This window comes from Callospermophilus lateralis, chromosome 14 (genome assembly GCF_048772815.1).
Source record: "Callospermophilus lateralis isolate mCalLat2 chromosome 14, mCalLat2.hap1, whole genome shotgun sequence".
Classification (NCBI taxonomy): Eukaryota; Metazoa; Chordata; class Mammalia; order Rodentia; family Sciuridae; genus Callospermophilus; species Callospermophilus lateralis.
This window is the reverse complement of record NC_135318.1, coordinates 24,339,816-24,358,843: the sequence shown is the minus strand read 5'-3', so window position 1 is coordinate 24,358,843 and position 19,028 is coordinate 24,339,816. Positions and strand designations below refer to the sequence as shown.

At 38.7% G+C, this 19,028-nt stretch overlaps 1 protein-coding gene across 1 annotated transcript in view; it reads left to right on the top strand.

Annotated features, from left to right (window-relative positions):
• Positions 1 to 6,703: 6,703 nt before the first annotated feature.
• Memo1 (mediator of cell motility 1) overlaps positions 6,704 to 19,028 on the top strand; it is a 113,764-nt gene continuing 101,439 nt past the window's right edge. Inside the window, exon 1 of the mRNA XM_076833507.1 lies at positions 6,704 to 7,028. Within this exon, the coding sequence (XP_076689622.1) occupies positions 6,968 to 7,028 (61 nt within the window). The 5' untranslated portion in view covers positions 6,704 to 6,967. The remainder of the gene's footprint in view (positions 7,029 to 19,028) is intronic.

Genomic DNA, 19,028 nt, shown 5'->3' with positions numbered 1-19,028 from the left:
TTTTACAGTAGTTTTTGTTTTTATGACAAACATTTTATTTATACATTTGGTTTTCATGAGTTATTTTCTGTCTTCAGATGTTACAGAGTGTTACAAAAGAGTGAAAATACAGCAGAATGAAGTATAATATAAAAAATGCTGCCAGTTTTTCTCAATATTGCTAGGGACCCTTCTGAGGGTGGGATGTGGATCTCTTCAACAGCTAACAAACATCACAGATGATTCTAATGTACAATAATGTTGGAGTATTGATAAAAAGCATTATTTCAGTGCTTTAGAGATGATATAGCTATCCTTTATTGCAGTCTTACCATGTGTGAGGCATAGTACTATTTTACTTAAATTATTTCTAAAATAGCAACTCTGCAAAGTAGATATTATTATTCCCATTTTGCAGATGAGGAAACAGACTTGGAGAGGTTAAATGACTTACTCAAGAGAACATTACTGGTAAGTGCTTGAATGGGAATTCAACCCAGTTCTACCAGTGTGTTGCTGATAGCTAAGTGAGAAGTACTTGTGCTACTTCATATCATTTTCTCTGTGCAAAAAAAAAAAAAAAAAAAAAAGCCAGTGGTGCCCCCCATTCCTGTGAAGAAATTGAGATAGTTCAGTAGCTGAGATAATTGTCTGAAGAGAGCCAAGAAAAATATTCACTAGAGCAGTATTCTCAAATGGGAATCCTCCCAGGACATTTGGTGATATCACCTTTTAATTGTCATATCTGGAGTGAGATGGGATTCATTTTGCAAGTAGAGGTTGGAGGCCAGGATTACTTCTTAACATCCTAAAAGACACAGGACAATCCATGTGCCATCCCCATTCTACCTCTCAAAGTATTTTGTTCAAAGTGTCAGTACAACCAAAGTAGGTAAACCCTGCATTGGAAGCATTCTGAAGTCTTGTGTCTCCAAGCTGAAATATTAAGGTCCACATACATTTATTTATATATATATATACACACACACACACACACACACATACATACATACATATACATATATACATATATATGTGTGTGTATATATATACGTATATATATATACACATACACATATACATATATACATATATATTTATAAATCTGTAAATATAGGTTTATAGGTTATTTATGTATTTATATGATCTATAAATATATGTGCCTTGAGAGCATAATTCAGTTGGGATAGAATTTGTACTTGTTGAAAACTTTTTTTTTTAATACCTTTATTAAAAAGGTATTTATTTGTATGTGGTGCTGAGGATTGAACCCAGTGTCTAACACATGCTAGGCAAGTACTCTACCACTGAGCCAGAACCACAGCCCCATTGATGAAAACTCTTTAAGGCGGTCTGATACATACCTCTGGTTAGGGACCACTCAGAAGGTATTATTTTAGTTTTGGAAGTGCAAGTTATATACTACTATTCCTACTGTTTCAATACTTCTAGTGTTCTATTGAATTATCTTCAAGATAGGGCTTAAGTTACTCAGTCTTGAATTTGTCATTCTCTTCAGTTAGGGGTGACAATAGGCATGTATTTTACTAGCAGCTCACATGCTCCTTAGTACCTATTATATGCTAGGGACCATGTAAAATTCTTCTACATGAATTGTCATTTAATCCTCAAATTGGGCTGGGGATATAGCTCAGTGGTAGGGTGCTTGTCTAGCAGGCATGGTGCCTTGGGTTCAATCTCCAGTACCAGAAAGGGGAGAAAAAAAAAAATCTTCAACCTATGAGGTAGATATAATATTTTAGAAAAAAATTGTACCCATTTTGTTAAAATATTTTATTGTGGCATTATTGATTTGTAAAAAGCTTTACATATTTAGTGGATACAGTTTGATGTGTTTCAGAATACATATACACTAGTGAAACTATATCAAGGCTTTAAACATTTATCACCTCCTGAAGTTTGAAGTAAGTTTAATTTGGGTGTAGGGGGTTACTAAGGAATGAATCCAGAGGTGCTGTACCACTGGGGCTACATCCTTAACCCTTTTTTAAATTTTATTTTGAGACACCGTCTTGCTAAATTGTCTAGTCTGGCCTCAAACTTGTGATTCTTTTGCCTCTGCCTTCCAAGCAGATGGGATTATAGGAGTATGCCACTGGCCTGGATTGAAGCAGGTTTATTTGTTTTTGTGCTGCTGGGGATTGACCCCAGGTCCTTATGTGTGCTAAGCACAGGTTCTACAACTGAGGTATACCCTAGTCCAGAGGTAGGTTTAACATTTTTCATGAGGTGCTGAGGATTGAACCTAGAGGTGCTCTACCAGTGAGCTATATCTCCAGCCCTTCTTATTAATTTTTTTGGTGAGAAAGAATTAACTAAGTTGCCCAGACTGGCTTCAAATTTGATCTACCTGCCTCAGCCTCTTGAGTTACTGAATTATGGGTGTGCACCATCACACCCAGAGATTTTAATACTTCATTTTTAGATGAGGAAGCAGGTTTGTTTAACTTGCACTAAATGTAGAAGAATTTTACATGATCCCTAGCATATAATAGGTACTAAGGAACATGTGAGCTGCTAGCAAAATACAGAGGAAGTAAATTTGGGATAGGGATTTAAACTCAGTTTAATACTATATTATCTCCCAGGTATTCCCAAATTTTTTCTTAGGGGGAAAGTCAGTCAGCCCTATGTGTGTACAATAGAAGCCCTCTTACATGGCTGGTAGATGAAAATGTGAGTCAGAGTAGGGAATCATAAGTGACACACATTGTGCACATTTTTTTTGAAAGTTAAAAATGCTAGACTATTAACTTGATCATACTCTGATTTCTATAATTTCTTTGGGTTAAGTTCTTTGGAATTCTGTATTATCTCACTTTACTCATATTGGGGATAGAACCTAAGAATGTTTTATCAGTGAACTACATTCCCAGCCTTTTTAAAAAAAGTATAAGACAGTATTTTACTGAGTTGATGACGCTGGCCTTGAATTTGTGATCTTCCTGCCTTAAAAAACAACTTGTCAGTCTTTAAAAAAGCTTGTATCTTTTGTTGCGGTCATTTAATTTCTGGGAATTCTAAATAGCAACAACAACTTTGAAAAAAGTTTTACATATAAAATTTTCATTCTAAAACATTGAAAATGAACAAATTTACATCTTATGTGAGATCATTAAATAAAGTACTGGGGGTCTGGGTTTGTGGCTTGGTAGCAGAGCGCTTGCTTAGCATGTGTGAGGCACTCGGTTTGATTCTCAGTATTACATATCATCAATGACTTAAATAGATGAAGTACTTAGCCTAGTATAAGGTATGTAGTGTTTAATAAATGTTAATAAATTTGGTTTGTACAGCTAAAAGTGGCAAAGTTGACTGATTATAGGTTAGTGTATCAGTTTTAATTGAAATCACAATAGTCTATGCTAAACTCTTAACCCAGATTTGTTTGGAATATTGTGGTAATGTTTAGAATATTTTTCTGACCTACAGGGCATTCAGACGTATGGGGCTTCTAAAGCTATGAATAAATAAAGTCTAAAATCAATTATTGTCATGTACATATAAAAATCAAGCCTAAAAATTCAATAAATTAGGTATTTTTTAGTATAAGTAGTATGTGTATATGGCATAAAAGTTGTTCAAAAGATACACAAATATACACATTGAAAAGGTTAACATTGAAAAGGTTAAATCCTTCGTTCCATCCTTGCGGTGTAGCTACAATTACTGTTACCAGTTTGTTGCTTTCTTCTAGAAGTATTCCAAGTGTAGGAACATGTATTCATTTTTACACAAATGGTGGGATACTTTACATACTATTTTGCAATTCGTTTTTTCACTGTTTTGGAGTTCTTTCCATACCAGTATATTCCTCCACCACATTCTTTACATGTGTATCTCCTTGAACAAGCCTGATTGATGGACATTGTGGTTAATTCCAGTTGTCTGCTTATAGAAAGTGCTGCAGTGAATGTTGGATATGCTGTTCCAGAAGTGCGTTAATGTTGGGTTCTGTGACTGCTACTTATTTCTTGAAGCCTGTGCCTCATAAGGACTATTAATGAAGATTCCTCCTTTGCTCTTATTATGAAGTGTTTATGGAATGTCAAACTCAAATTACAGGTGGATGTAATGGAAATTGTTAATAACATGAGAATTGTACACTATTGCCAAATAAGATTCTCTTGGAATACAAAGTATTTTCCATTATATGAATCAATTTAGGGGAGATGGATACGTGAATCGTTTCAATTTATTTCTTTCAAGAGTCTGCTTGAATAATGTAGGCAGAATAAGGTAGATGGGGAATAATGATGTTGAGAGCATTTGAGAGGTAATAGATGATCCTCTAACCTTTCATTTTATTTGGCATTGTGGTCTTTGTTCAGCATTTGATCAGTAAGAAAAATCATTTGAAGAAAGAAGTGTTCAGGGGCCTTGGCTGTGGCTCAGCGGTAGAGCGCTTGCTTTGCATGTGCGAGACCCCTGGGTTGGTTCGATTCTCAGCACACATAAAAATAAGTGAAATAAAGGTATATATAAAAAAAATGTTCAGTTGAGCATTTTAATAGTGAGGAAGCTTAATTTTAGATTAGTAGTTTGGAACTAAGATTGTTGTGCCTAGGCAGAGAGGATGATGATAGGAACAAAACTGTTTACACATACCCTAATATAAGATTCTCATAGCAAGCTGTGAGATTTCAACTGCTGTTTGCATTTGACAGATGAGAGAACCAAGGCTTGAAAAGCAGGTTGAATTACTAGATGCCTATGATCACACAGATGATGAATGATAGAGCCAGGATACAAATCTCCTGTTCTAATTCAAAGGGCTTGAAATATGAAACTTTCTTTGTTCATTGTATCCAGCCTCTCCAATTTTACCATAGAAACAATATCAGTAATAAACCACCACAAGAGCTGTCACAATAGCACTTAAAAAAGTTTCCTTATTCTTGAAATTTACAATGAAAAGTTGACCTTTTCATCAGTTGTCACTGAGTTTTGGTTCTCTGGAAAGAGCACCATGGAATTAGAGTTCATCTCCTTTTTTGATTGTCTCTAAGGTGGCTTTAGCTATTCAGTATGTCATTTAAAAGAAAAATTATTTGTTTTAATTCAGTATGTCATTTTTATCTTTTGACTGCACAATATCTTAATATTTGAGCAGGTTAGTGGTGAAATAAAGGTAAAATTTGCATAAAGACAAATACTCAGTGGAGATTTTAGCTTAATAGCTGTGTAGAAAAGCCTGTGCAATTCAGAAGTGTACCATTATTAGACCAGGTTTTAGGACAGGGATCTCTTATAAAATCCTTGGGCCCTAAAGTTTGAAAAGATGGGAGAAGGAGAAGGGCAGAATAGTGCCATTAAAAAAAAAAAAATCTTATTAATGGCACTATGGAACCTAAACTTGAATAGTAGGCAGCCAGCCCTCTATTTTGGACATTGCCAAAGGCCTGTTTAAATGTGAATCTAAGGTATAACAATTTTATGATTCTAGGCCCAAATCTTTTTTTGAAGATATGCAAATTTCTCTTGTCTTCCTGGTTTTGAACTGGTGTATTTAATAACAATAGCAATTTCTTAGAGGTCCAATTTGTAATTCTGTGCTGATACATATATGGAATACTGGGATTTATAAGATGGTAAGTGAACGGTAACATAACTAATGTTTGTTATATGTATACCTTATATCCTTCAGGATTTTTTTTGTATGGGGCTGGGGGGTGGGGGGAGGATTGAACTGAGGATGTTTTACTACTGAGCTTCCTGTCAGGCTCTTTAAATGAAGTAATTCTTATTCTAGGTACACCCCTTGAATGTCATCCCCATTTTACAGTTGGGAATATGAGTCTATTGCTTCACACTTTAGCTAGGGAGATTAGACATGAAACTACATCAAGGTAACATGAAACTTTTACAGCGTCCAAGCCGCGGTTAGGTGGCAAGGGTGACCCTGGGAAGCAGAAACTTCATTTGCAGGCACACCTTACCATGTGCCTGCTTCTACACATGAACTTCGCGGCATGGCCACCGACTTTCATCCCTGGGTGAAACCTGGAGAGTTCGAGTCCACTAAGGACGCCTGGGTATGGTTGGGAATACCCGCCAGACTTTTGGGGTGGAAAGCCGCTTCTGCGCGTTCCGCCGTCTCTGGGTTTAAGGAAGTTGGCTGGGGGAAGGGGCTTGCCTTGCGGCTGCGTCCTGCTCCCTGCGCCCTGCCCCCAGCCTCTGCTGGCGCTAAACCCCGGAGAGCGGAGCGTGCACGTTGAGATTCCTCGCGGGCCTGGCAGCGGTGCTGGGCATGCTCAGTGGGCCGGACCCGTTAGAGTGGCGAGTAAGGAAGCGTTGGCTCCTCCGGGTCTGCCTTCCCCGGTTCAGGCCCCGGCCCTGGGCTTTGTGTGCGCGGAGCTGCAGCCGCCGCTGCCTCCTCGCCCGGCCACCGGACCCGATGCCGTCCGGCCTGTCCGGTTTCCGCCGTTAACCTCGCCGCGCGGCGGGAGGAGGAGCGGGGCGGGGCCAGCGGGCGGGCGGACGGGCAGGAGGGCCCAGCCGGGGGTGGGGGTGGGTGCGGGGAGCCCCGCGGGGGGTGGGGGGAGGGGGCGGGCGCGGAGTCACGGGGGTGGGGTCACCGGCGGTGGCTCGGGGAGGCCAACCGGGAGGGGAGGGGGCCGTGGGGGCGGCTCAGCGGAACCAGCCCCGGCTGGGGAGCAGCGGCGACTCCGGGGCCGGGCCAGGGCTTTCCGGGCTTCGGTGAAGCCGCCGTGGGCCCCATCTTCCGGCGGTCGCCCGAGTTTGTGGTGATTGTTGCTGCGGCCGCCACCAACCCGGCTGCCATCTCCTCCTCCTGGACCGCCGCCGCCTCCTCTTCCTCCTCCTCCTGGGCCGGGCCGATCCCCTCCCCGCTGCCGCCTCCTCCTGGGCTGGGCCCGCGGTGTCTCGTCCCCTCGCGGAGCCGCTCCTGCCGCCGCCGCCGCCTCCTCATTCATCCTCGTGCACCATAGGCGGCACAGGCACCAAGATGTCCAACCGAGTGGTCTGCCGGGAAGCCAGTCACGCCGGGAGCTGGTACACAGCCTCAGGTAGGGCCCCAGGCCGCCCGCCCGCCCGCCGCCGCCGCCTGGCCCCGCGCCCGGCCGCCCGAGGTCGGCAGCCCGGCCCGCGGCGGCGGCGGGCGGGGACCAGGGCGCGGACCGGCCGCCCGGCGCGGACCGCGTGGGGAGGGAGCGGGCAGGCCGGCCTCGCGCCTCCCCCACCGGGCGCCAGCGGTCCGGCCGGCGGCCTCTCGCTCCCCGGAGTTGGGGCTAGAGGAGAGTTGCCGCCCCGGGACCCGGCTCGAGGCAGGAGCACGCTCGCCGTGCCCCGGACCCGTCCACTAGTCGCCTCCTCCCACTCGCGGGCGCTGGCTGCTGCCACCGGGAGGGATGGGGTGCGGGCGCCGAGCCCCGCGCCCCGGGCGCCTGGAGCGAGAGCGCGGACCGCCTGCCTCGTCCGGCCTGCCCTCCCCGCCCGGGTCCGCGGGGCGCCCTCGCGCGAGGGAGTTCGGTGCGCCCGCGCTGGAGCCTCCTCACTCTGAGCCCGAGAGGAAGTCCCCTGGCGTTTTCCTCTGGCACTTAAGAAAGACTGGCAGCATTTCCCCTCACCTTTAGGGTGCCCCGCTCTTGGAGGGAGTGAAGGCTTGTACTTTTTCACGCTCCAGACTAGACAGAAGGTCTCCGCGTGGGAGACCTGTCAGAGGATGGCCTTTCAGGGATTTGTCGCTTTGTAGGTCGGGACTCGGGTGGAAGGAAGTACTGCCAAGCAGGGGCTTTGGGTGTCCTCCCAGCTCTTTTGTCAGTGTTTGCATTGTTACTGTCATGCAGGGACAGCTGGAGATGGCATCAGCACTTTTCCTGAGCAGCCTCTCCAGTCTCTAGTCGCTCTAGGCAGGTGCGGGAACTACCTAAAAGAATTAGTTTAGGTTTTGAGTAAATTCCTTCTTCTTGTCTCCCCTGTCTAAAAACCTTTTCGAGTTCTTTATGTAAGAAAGGGTAGGGACTCTGCCTTTAATAAGGCTCTTGTTAGAACCACTGCTTTCTGGGATTATTTTCAGGGGTCACATTTCTGGTATGTTAACAAAGAAAGTTTCCCTGTGATTTCTGATAGTCTTTTGTCATTTGGTATTGGTTTATCAATAACGAGACCTAACTTCTGACATGAATTGGATCATGTTCCTTTTTACCAATAACTTGGCTGGATGGTGACACAGGTTTTGAGGAAACAAAGATTTGGAAAGAAATTCTTTTCTGTGAGGTTGCTAAACTAGTTCATTAAATACATACACCATTCTGACTCACTGAAGATTTGCTCTGTTAAGACAGACAAGAATTGTCATGATTAGATTTGGAACCCACTGCTAACAGGTAGCTGTAGTTTTTGCATTAAGCAGGTCCTTTATGTTTCTGAAGGACTTCATCAACCTTTAAACAGTTCTCACAACCTGAGAATGTCATTTAAATTCTTGTTCAGTAAATAGGGTAAACATGTAGAGAAGTTCAGTAATGTGTCCAAGACTAAGCCAGGAATTGAAAAAAGGGAGGCCCTGGTTTCTGGTTATGTCCTCTACAATGAATTTTTAATATTATTGATAAAAAATAGCCTTTCAGAGTTGTAAATAAACTTTCCTTCCATGTGTTTGAAGAGTTAAAAAGAGTTCAAAAAAGTCTCAGCTTTCACTTTTTTTTTTTTTTTTTGGTACTATGAATTGGACCCAGAGACACTTTCTCCCAAACTACATCCCCAGCTCTTTTTATTTTTTATTTTTAAGATAGGGGCTCACTGCATTGCTCAGGGCCTTGCTGAGTTGCTGAGGCTGGCCTCAAACTTGCCATCCTCTGGCAGAACCAAGCCTCTGGGATTGTAGAGGTGGGTCAACAAGCCTGGTTCTAGTTTTCACTTTCTTGGCCATCTTTTGGTATAACTGTTGTGGTTTTCTATGCCTTTCTAAGAGTGTTTTAAACTCTTTTTGTTGTTTTGTATTGGAATGTGGGTAAGTATTCTGGAGGAATTTTTATAGATTCTTGAACATTCTTTGGGTAGTAAAATTGGACACAGCTCACACTTTGTATTTAGAAAGATGGCTTCACTGTATTTTCTCAATATAAGATGAATTCTTTAATCAAGCTAAATTATGTGATGATAGTTATTTATCAACAGTGAACTAAAATGGACTATTTTCTTAAAACTTTCACATAGAGAATTATATTCTTATTTCCCGAAATTCTAAGTGAATGTAGTAATACCACTTTGGTAATGTGAACTGTCATAGAATCTTATTGCTAAATTCAAACTATATGTGTGAGACTTTATAAATGTGATAAATTTATAATTGAGGGTGCATTTAAAACAAATTAATTGTAAAGCTCAATTTGGATTTTAAAAATAAATGAAGTAAAATTATAGGCAAGTAAACTTAGAATTGGTCTAATAACTTCTGTCTTTAATTTTGTGCCTTTGTACCTGTATCAATATCATTGACTATTGAAAAATTTTTATATGTATTGCGTTATTGTTTCTTTTTCTTTTTATTGCTGCTGCTTCTTCTTCTTCTTTTTTTTTTTTTTAAAGGGATTGAACCCAGGGGTACTCTAGTACTGAGCTGTATCCTCAGTCCCTTTTATTTATGTTGAGACAAGATCTCACTAAGTTGACCAGAGCAGCCTTGAATTGGTGATCCTCTTGAGTTGCTGGGATTACAGGCCGGCACCACTGCACCCGAGTGTGTTGTTATTTCTCTAGGAAACTAGTCCTAAAAACATTTGAAGAATAAGAGAGATGCATTTGTTAATCATCATTCTGTGGTTCTTGCAGCATTCAGGTTATGTTTATAGAATTAAAGCATTCAATTACTAATAGAAATAAGGGTTAAATCACACTGTTTCAGTTATCTAGCTATTTCAGTGAATAAGTGTCTGTGTGTGTATATATATATATATATATATATATATATATATATATCACATACCCATATATCTTCATCTTACTTATACCTTGTTTTATGCTAGATCCATTGATAGAGAATAGTGGAAATTGTTGCCTGTCCTCAAGGAATTTATAGTTATACATAGGAAGTAATAGTTCAAGGCAGCAGTTAAATATCAGAGAAGCTTAGATGGTGCTTTTTAGGAGTTTTGAGGAGGGTGGAGTGACTTTAAGGTTACAGTTTGAATTATTCTTTGTATATGGGCAAGTTTGGAGCAGGAGGAAAGAACATTGGGTTGGGAAACACCACCAAGATACCGAGGCAGTTAAATGTAATTAGTTCAATTTAATAAAGAGTGGAAGGTTCTCCTGGGTATAATTCATGAGCCTGGAATAGGAGGTTAGAGCTGGAGTATAGCCTATGAGTGCTAAACATTGTAGGGATTGGACTTTAGTGAGGACCAATGGAGATTTTAGAGTAAAGAACTAATATGATTAATTTCATAGGAAGAAAATTAATCTCATAGGAAGATTAATCCTCACTTCTTTGCTAGTGTGTAGCAAGGATCAGCAAACTTAACTGTGGCCCACATCTCCCATTTCCGCCCCCTGTATCTCACTAGCTAAGTTTAATTAAAAAAAAAAATTTTTTTTGTAGTTGTAGATGGACAATATGCCTTTATTTAATTTTTGTATGTAGTGCTAAGGATCTAACCCAGTGCCTCACACATTTCATTTGCTCTGCCACTGAGCCCCAGCCCCAGCCCTAAGTTTAATTTTTAAAGGGTTAAAGTATAAACAAAGCTGGGTGCATTCCTGTTATCCCAGCAGCTCCGGAGGCTGAGACAGGAGGATCTCGAGTTTAAAGCCAGCATCAGCAACTGGAGGCACTGTGCAACTCAGTGAGACCTTGTCTCTAAGTAAAATACAAATAGGGATGGGGATGTGGTCAGTGGTCTAGTGCCCCTGAGTTCAATTCCTGGTACCTTGCCCTCCCAAAAAGAACAAACAAAAACAAGATATGCAATAGAAACCATGTATGGAACAAAAGTTTGAAATATTTACTATTTGTTTCTTTAGAGAAAAAATTTGCTGACTTCTGTTGTAGGTTAATGGTTCTAAGAGTGTGACCTGTAGTATTACGGATCTGTAGTCTCTTTTCTCCAGATTTGGTGTAGCTTTCATTTTATTATTTCAGGCCCTTATCATCTGTCAGGACAGTTACACCTGCCTCTTACCTAAACTTCTTTCTGCCAATCTATCCTGTTAAGTCCATTCTCTACACTGCTGCTTGAATAATCTATTGACCGTATCATTCCTTTCATCATTTTCTCACTGATCCATATTGTCTTATTCTTGAATAAAGTCTAAGTCCTTTCATGACTTTATATCTTTCTCTTTCTTGATAGCTTTTCCCATCCCATCCAAGTTCTTGATTTTACTATGCTCAAGCAACATCTAGCAAATATATCAAGCTGTTTTTTTGTTTTTTTTTTTTCATCACTGTGCTTGTTACTCAGATTTTCCCCACTATTGAAACTGACTTTGCCAGGATAATTTCTATTCATCTTTTAAAGACTCAGGTCTTAACTGGACTTGGTAGTACATGCCTATAATCTCTGCTACTTGGAAGGCCAAACAGGAGGATTCCAAGTTTGAGGACAGCCTGGGGAATGTAGTGAGACCCTGTCTTAAAATAAAAAGAGAAAAGAGCTGAAGATGGTAGAGCATCTTTGGGTTCAGTTCCCAGATAAAAACAAAACAAAAGTCTTAGGTGTTAGTACCTCCAGGAAATCTACCCTAATGCCTTCTTGCTTCCCCTTGAAGCCAAGGACCATGTTTTTAAAACTCTGGATACTTGGTATAGGTTTAGTACATAATAGATATATATTTTTAATATTTATTTTTTAGTTGTAGTTGGACACATTATCTGTATTTTATTTATTTTTATGTGGTGCTGAGGATCGAACCCAGGGCCTCACACGTATTAGGTGAACACTCTACCCTGAGCCATAACCCCAGTTCTATAGATATTTGATAAATGTTTAAATATATGAATGTTAAAAAAAATCCTTGTCAGATAATTCGGAAATGGTGGGTATTGGTAGCATATTCACAGAGCTATTGATTTTTAAATCCTGAAGAGCAACAGGGGTTATGTAGGATCACTGTCAGTCAAATCTCTGAGCATAGTATAGGTGGTAGAAAAGAATTAGGCATCCTGATGACCAGATCAGGATCCATTTAATGTAAGATTTTCAATTTATTTTTGTCTGTCTGTTTGTTTGTTTGTTTATTTATTGATTGATGGTACTAGAGATTGAACCCGAGGCACTTTATCACTTAGTTATATCCCCAGCCTTTTTATTTTGACATTGAGTCTCTTGTTGCAGAGTCTGGCCTCAAACTTTCAGTTATCTTGCCTCAGCTTCCCAAGTAGCTGGGATTGTTGGCATGTGTGACAGCACCAGCTAATGTAAGAGTTTTAATGATATATGATATACATTTAGAAAAGTGCACAACTAGATGAGTTTTCACAAAATAAATACATTCACATAGCCAGCACCTAGGTCATGAAACATTTTTACTGGAACTCTACCTGCCGCCAATATTCCTTATATTTTTCCTTGTAGAAAAATTTTGTTTGTTTTTGAAATCTATATAAGTGGAATCGTGTATATAGTACATACTCTGATTTCATTTGCTCAATATTACATTTGTGAGAGAGGTCCATGTTATATTGTAGTTGTTCATTCTCATTGCTGTATTTGTTTTGTGAATAAGTTACAGTTTATTCATTCTCCTGTTGATGAATATTTTTTAAAAAATATATTTTTTCTGCTGTGAATGTTTTTATAATTTTTTTTTGGGTAAACATATATGTGATTTTTTTAAAAGTAAATGCAGTATAATAGGTCATCATTTATGCATAGGACAAGTTTTAAGATTCTGCTAGTGTTTTGCAATGTGGTTTTATGAATTTCCAGTCTTACCAGCAGTGAGGAGAGCTCCAGTTGCTCTAGGACCTTGCCAACACTTGACATTGTCAGCTAGTTTTTTTTTTTTTTTAGTTATTGTGGAAGGTTGTAAAGTGGTATTGCATCATAGTTTCCATTGTATTTCTTAGTGAAGTTGAGCAATTTTCATGTTAGGAATCCCATCTTTATTGGTTATTGGATTTTTGCTTTTGTGGGGTATCTATTTGATCTTTTGCCTTTTTGTGTTGGGTTGTTTATTTTAAAAATAATTTTGTAAATTTTTATATGCTATATAAGTTGTTCATTAGATACAGTATATATATCCTAAATATCTTCTTTTTAAGTAACATTTTCAGAATCTTGGTGTTTTGGTGTTTAGTTCTTAATTTTAGAGAAGTCCAATTTATCAGTTAGTGCTTTTTTGTTTTTATTTATGATATCTCTACTTTCCTCAGTGTTCTGAAGTTACTCTCCTATTTTTTTTCTAAGAGCCTTATCTTTTAACTTTTTATGTTTAGATTTCTAGTTCATCTGATTGATTGATATGTATGTATGTACTCTGTAAGTGAAGTAGCAGTTCATTTTGTTAGGACTCCTCTTTCCTACTCAGTACTGGGGATTGAACCTGGGGACACTCTATTCCTGAACCAAACCCTTTTAATTTTTTTTTTTTAAATTTTGAGACAGGGTCTTGGTGAGTTGCTGAGGCTGATGTTGAATTTGGAATCCTCTTTTTTTGAACCTGCCAAATCCTCGGGATTATAGCTGTACGCACTGTGCCTGGCTTATTACGCCAAGCATTTTTGTTAAAGTGAACATACATGTAGAAAAACTATACAAGTCCAGTGTACACCTTACTAAATATTCACAGATTTAACATAACCAATATAATACGCCATAGATTAAGAATTATAATATTTTCAAAATCCCAGAGAAATGTATTACATTACATTTTAATGTTTCTGAAATTGATCTGTTTTAAAGTGTGTACTTAATGTGAAGCTTTGATTTCTCCCCCACCCCCGAAAAATGGTGTTTATATTGATGGTACATCTTATAATCAATGCAGTTATTGAATTGAGGATATATCAAAATCAGATTTCAAAGGATATTTTCAAAGTATTTATATGATACTTAGCTTAATGTAGTTTCACTTTTTTTTTTTTAGTTTTACTAAAAGTTTTCTTTTACTTTGCTGTGTTTCTAAGTATTTAATAAAATTATATCAGAGTTCTGTAGTTGGAAAACCACAAATTTATTATTTTGTGGGGGAGCATGTACCTTTAACTCTAGGTGTCAAAACAAAATATCTTGGTGTGTGAGAAATTGAAAAATTGCCTAATAAAACTATTCTTCTTTGAAAAGACTAAATATTATTTAGTTGTAAAGTAGATTCTTCTAGGTTATGAAATATGATTTTCTGTGTGTTCACTTTTCATGCTATTATTTTACCTTGGAGAAAGGCAAGAAGGAAAGAAGTTTAGTAGGCAAACTGTTGATGTTATTGCTTGATTACTGCTAGTCCTTTCTTGCTTTCCTTCTTGTTCTTTCATATGCAGTTTCCAAGTCAAAATATCATCTTTCCTATCTTTTGTATAATTTTCTTTTGGACTTTTTCCATTTGAAAAGGATGAAAATGACAAAAGTCTTTCACTAAATGCATTGCATGGATACACTACACATATATCTATATAACCTCTGATCCTCAAAAGGATGCTGCAGGGTTGGTATTATCTCCATTTATGAATGTGGGAACAATGACTCAGAGAGGTTGAGTACTCTGGCTCTAAAACTAGTTTAGTGTTAGTGGTAGGGAGGTATAGAGAGAGATACTGCCCTAAACACTGAACTTTTTCTGTTCCAATTTTGTTTTTTCTCAAAGTACAATGTGAACATTTAATTTACACTCACATATCATCTATGACTTATAAAGCACTTTCTCATATATTTTTTAAAAATATTTTTTTAAATTGTAGATGCACACAATACCTTTTATTTATTTATTTTTTATGTGGTGCTGAGGATGGAACCCAGAGCCTCACACATGCCAGATGAGTGTGCTACCACTGAGCCACAACCCCAGCTCTCTCATATAATTTTGATTTCACATTGGTCCTAAGATTAGGTGAAGGATAGATGAGGCAGGCAGGTCATTGGTCCATCTTACCCTGCCATTTTATAGATGAGAAACTAACATGTGGAGAGTTCTTTATCTGTTCATACTTCTAGTAAATACTGTGAGACATACTGGTTATGCATGTGAGTTAGCATGTGAGTGAACTCAAGACTTTTAGCTGAAACCAGAGTAAGAAGTTTTAACTCTTTGGAAGTGGTGAGCATCTTTATAATTGTCAAGTAAATATCTTGGATTAGTGAAATAGGAAAAACATAACTAGAACACTCCTAATTGCTTAATGTTATTCATATAATTTAAGTACAAAGAAGTTGGTATATTTGATTAGACTAGTTTGGGATTTTGAATTGAGCCTAACAAATTTGGCACTTCAGAAGATACTTTATTTAGCATTCAACTATTCAATACTGAACAAATTGACTTCTTCATCTAAGGTTTAGGTGTATTTATAGGAGGTGATAAAACAGACAAAATTTCCTAGAATTACATTGTATTGGGGGAGACAGACAATAAATGAAGTAAATAAGTAAAATATATAGCATGCAAGATGGTGGAAGGTGCTGTGGACAATAACAAAGCAGAGCTGTCCTTCAGGCAATGAAGGGCTGAGGGGTGAAGTGCAGTACTAAGTAGCACAGAAAGGGAAGACTTCACTGAGATGATATTTGAGTAAAGACTTGAAGTAGGTGAAAGATCAAACCATGCATTTGGGTATAGACAATTTTAGGCAAGAGAGTATAACAGATTCAAAGATTCTAAGGCTAGATCAGGTATGAAGTATTGAGCAACAGCAAGGAGGTTAAGACCGTTGGCAGCTGGAATGAGGTAAAATGGGGCAGAGTGATATGAGTCAAGAGGTAAGTGACTGGAGCATTGGCATGAAGGGGTTGTGATCAGATGGTATTAGGTCTTAAAGGCCATTGAAAAGAATTGAGAGCCATTGGAAGGTTTTGAACAATTGGTGATAGGATCTAATTTAGATTTTATAGAATCACTTGGCTGCTATGTTGAAAGTAGATAAAGGTTGACAAGTGGTGAAGGCAGTAATAATGGCAGAATCCCAGAGAGGAGGAAAGCAGTAATCAAGTAGAGATGATCAGCTTGGACTGAGTAGTAGCAATGGAGATGGTGAGAAGTGTCTGGTTGCCAGATTTAATTTGAAGGTAGAACTAAGAAGGTTTGTTGACATATTTGAAGTGTGGGGTATGAATAAAAGAAGTCATGGATGTTTCTTAAGGTTCATCTCTGAGCAATTGCAATGATGGAGTTGCTATTACCTGAAATAGGGAAGACTTTAAGAGGTGCAAGTTTCACTGGGAAGGTTTGAAACTCAATTTTGGTTTGTTGGAGATGTTTGCTGCACAGTTCAGTGGATATGAGAGTCTTGTTGTTAAGGTGAGAGGTCTAGATGGGAGATGTAAAATTTGAAAATAGTCAAGTATAATAAAGAACAAGTATCTAGATGTAATCACCAAGAGATTGAGAATAGCTGGAAAAAAAAAAAAAGAGGTTGGGTGACTGAGCCTTAGGACACCAACAGGTAGAGGTTGGGGAGATGAGGGAGATACTGTTAAGGAAGCAGATTAAAAGTTATGTTGTGAGGAGGAGGACAAGAAGTCCTGGGAGTCAAAAAAGAAAATAAGGCATCTCATCACAATTCATATAGTTTTTTTTTTTAAATTTATTTATTTTTTTTAGTTTTCGGCGGACACAACATCTTTGTATGTGGTGCTGAGGATCGAACCCGGGCTGCACACATGCCAGGCGAGCGGGCTACTGCTTGAGCCACATCCCCAGCCCCACAATTCATATAGATTTGCCTGGATATTTCTCTTTGACGGATATGTGTGAGTCTGGTCTCTGTCACTGTGGTCTTGGCTAGCCATTTCTTATGTCACTGCCATAGCTTCCTGCTGGTCACCCAATTGTCCTTATGTTGTTTATACAGAGGCAGAGAAAAGTTTTTAAAAATGTAAATCAAATAGTATTCTTTTCTCAAACTCCCCCATCATATTTAGAATTACATTTAGACTTCTTTCCAAGATACAAGGTCTCATGTGCTGTGATCTGCTTAATTTTGTGATTTCATCTCATCACTTTTCCTTTCACGTATGCTGTTGATATGTTAAGATGATTATTTAGGACTTTTGCGTGTGTTCTTTATAAGATTAACTAATCCAGGCTGGTAGTTAAAGAAAGGGAATTTTTTTTCTTTTTTTTTGGTACTGTGGATTGAACTCAGGAGCACTCGACCACTGAGCCACATTCCCAGCCTCTTAGCTAAGTTGCTGAGGCTGGCTTTGAACTCTTGATCCTCCATTGCGCCCGGCAAGAAAGGGAATTTTTATTTCCATATTTTGTTTGTTAATTACACTAAGGAGAGGTAGGAAGAAATGTTAAAAATGGGTGCAGATAGTTTTTCCCAATGTATTGTGAGAAACAGTAGTACTTTGAGATATATTTTGTGTGACTGGCTTATGGTCAAATTGATTTAAGAAATGTTGCATCTGTTTTCTCCCCTGTTCTCTGACAGTTCACAATATATTTGTTTAAAAGGCTCATTACATGGTCTAACTTGGTGAATGTTCATGTTCATTTGTGTATGTTTTCCTTAGTTGTATTGAATTGAATTATTGTATTTAAGTCTTCTAAATTCCTGTTTATTTTCTTTTTTACTAATTTTTTTTAGATTTTTATTTTGTTTATTTTTGCCTTAAGAGATAATTTCATATCCAAACTTGTTAGCATTTAGCAAACCCCTTTTTGCTATTTCTGTTAGTTCCTAAGAGCCATGTTGAAATTTCCAACTTTAATTATGGACTTGTCTGTTTTTTTTTTTTTTTTCTTTTTCCTTTTAGTTTTGTTGATTATTTCATATATTTTGATTCTCCATTATTTGGCATACATACTTGGGATTAGATTTTTTTTTGATTTATTGACTTTATCATTGTGTATGTACCTTTATACCTGGTAATTATTATTTTTTTAAGGTGTTTCTTGTTTTTATTTTAAGGCCAGTACAGCTTTCTCAAGGTTAATATTTACATGGTGTATGCTTTTCTGACAGGGATCACTGAGACCACTCTCAGGTTTGATGAAAAGAACTCAGAAAAGATGTTATACTTAAGATACTTTTTACTACAGAGATAGTACACAGATTAAAATTAGCAAAAGAAAAATCCACATATGGTGGAGTCCAAGAGAAACCAGATGCAAGTGTCCTGTTTCTTTCCCAATGGAGTTGTGCTGACTATGCTTAATTTTCCACAATGGGCGTGTGACTAATACCAAGTATTGCCAATCAGGGTAACTCATCTACCTTTTGATATCCAGGTTTTTTTTGGGATTTAGTTTTGTTGGCCTGGTGCATCCACATGACTGACTTTAGTTACTCAGTCTCCATTTACCCTCTTCCAAAAGAGATCACACTGATACAATGTGGCTCAGGGTATCAGAAGAATGAAACCGAGAGTTCACCATAAATCACATTGTTAGCATAATCTATCTGGCAAAGCCCCTGATTTACGAAGACACTTTTTTTTTTTTTAAAGTATGGTAAAATATATATAACATAAAATTTACTATGTTAACAATGGTTAAGTGTATTTAGTTCTGTTCCCATTGAGTATCTTCAGTGTTTGCAGTCATTGCCCCCATTCTTCTCCAGAGCCTTTTTACCTCCCCACTGGAAAATTAGTGTTAGTTAGATATCAACTCCCATTCCCCCTCACCCTAGCCCCTGGCAGCCACTGTTCTACTTACTGTCCTTTCATGTCTGGTTTATTTAACTTAGAATGTCTTCAGGGCTCATCCATGTTATAGCATGTATCAGAATTTCATTCCTTTTTAAGAATGAATTATATTCCATTGTATGTATGTAACCACATTTTGTTCACTCATCTGTTGGTGGACACTTGAACTGTGTCTTTTGTCTATTGTGAATAATGCTGCTGTGAATATGAGTGTAAAAGGAGCACCTTTATATGAGCATATGTATATATATACACACA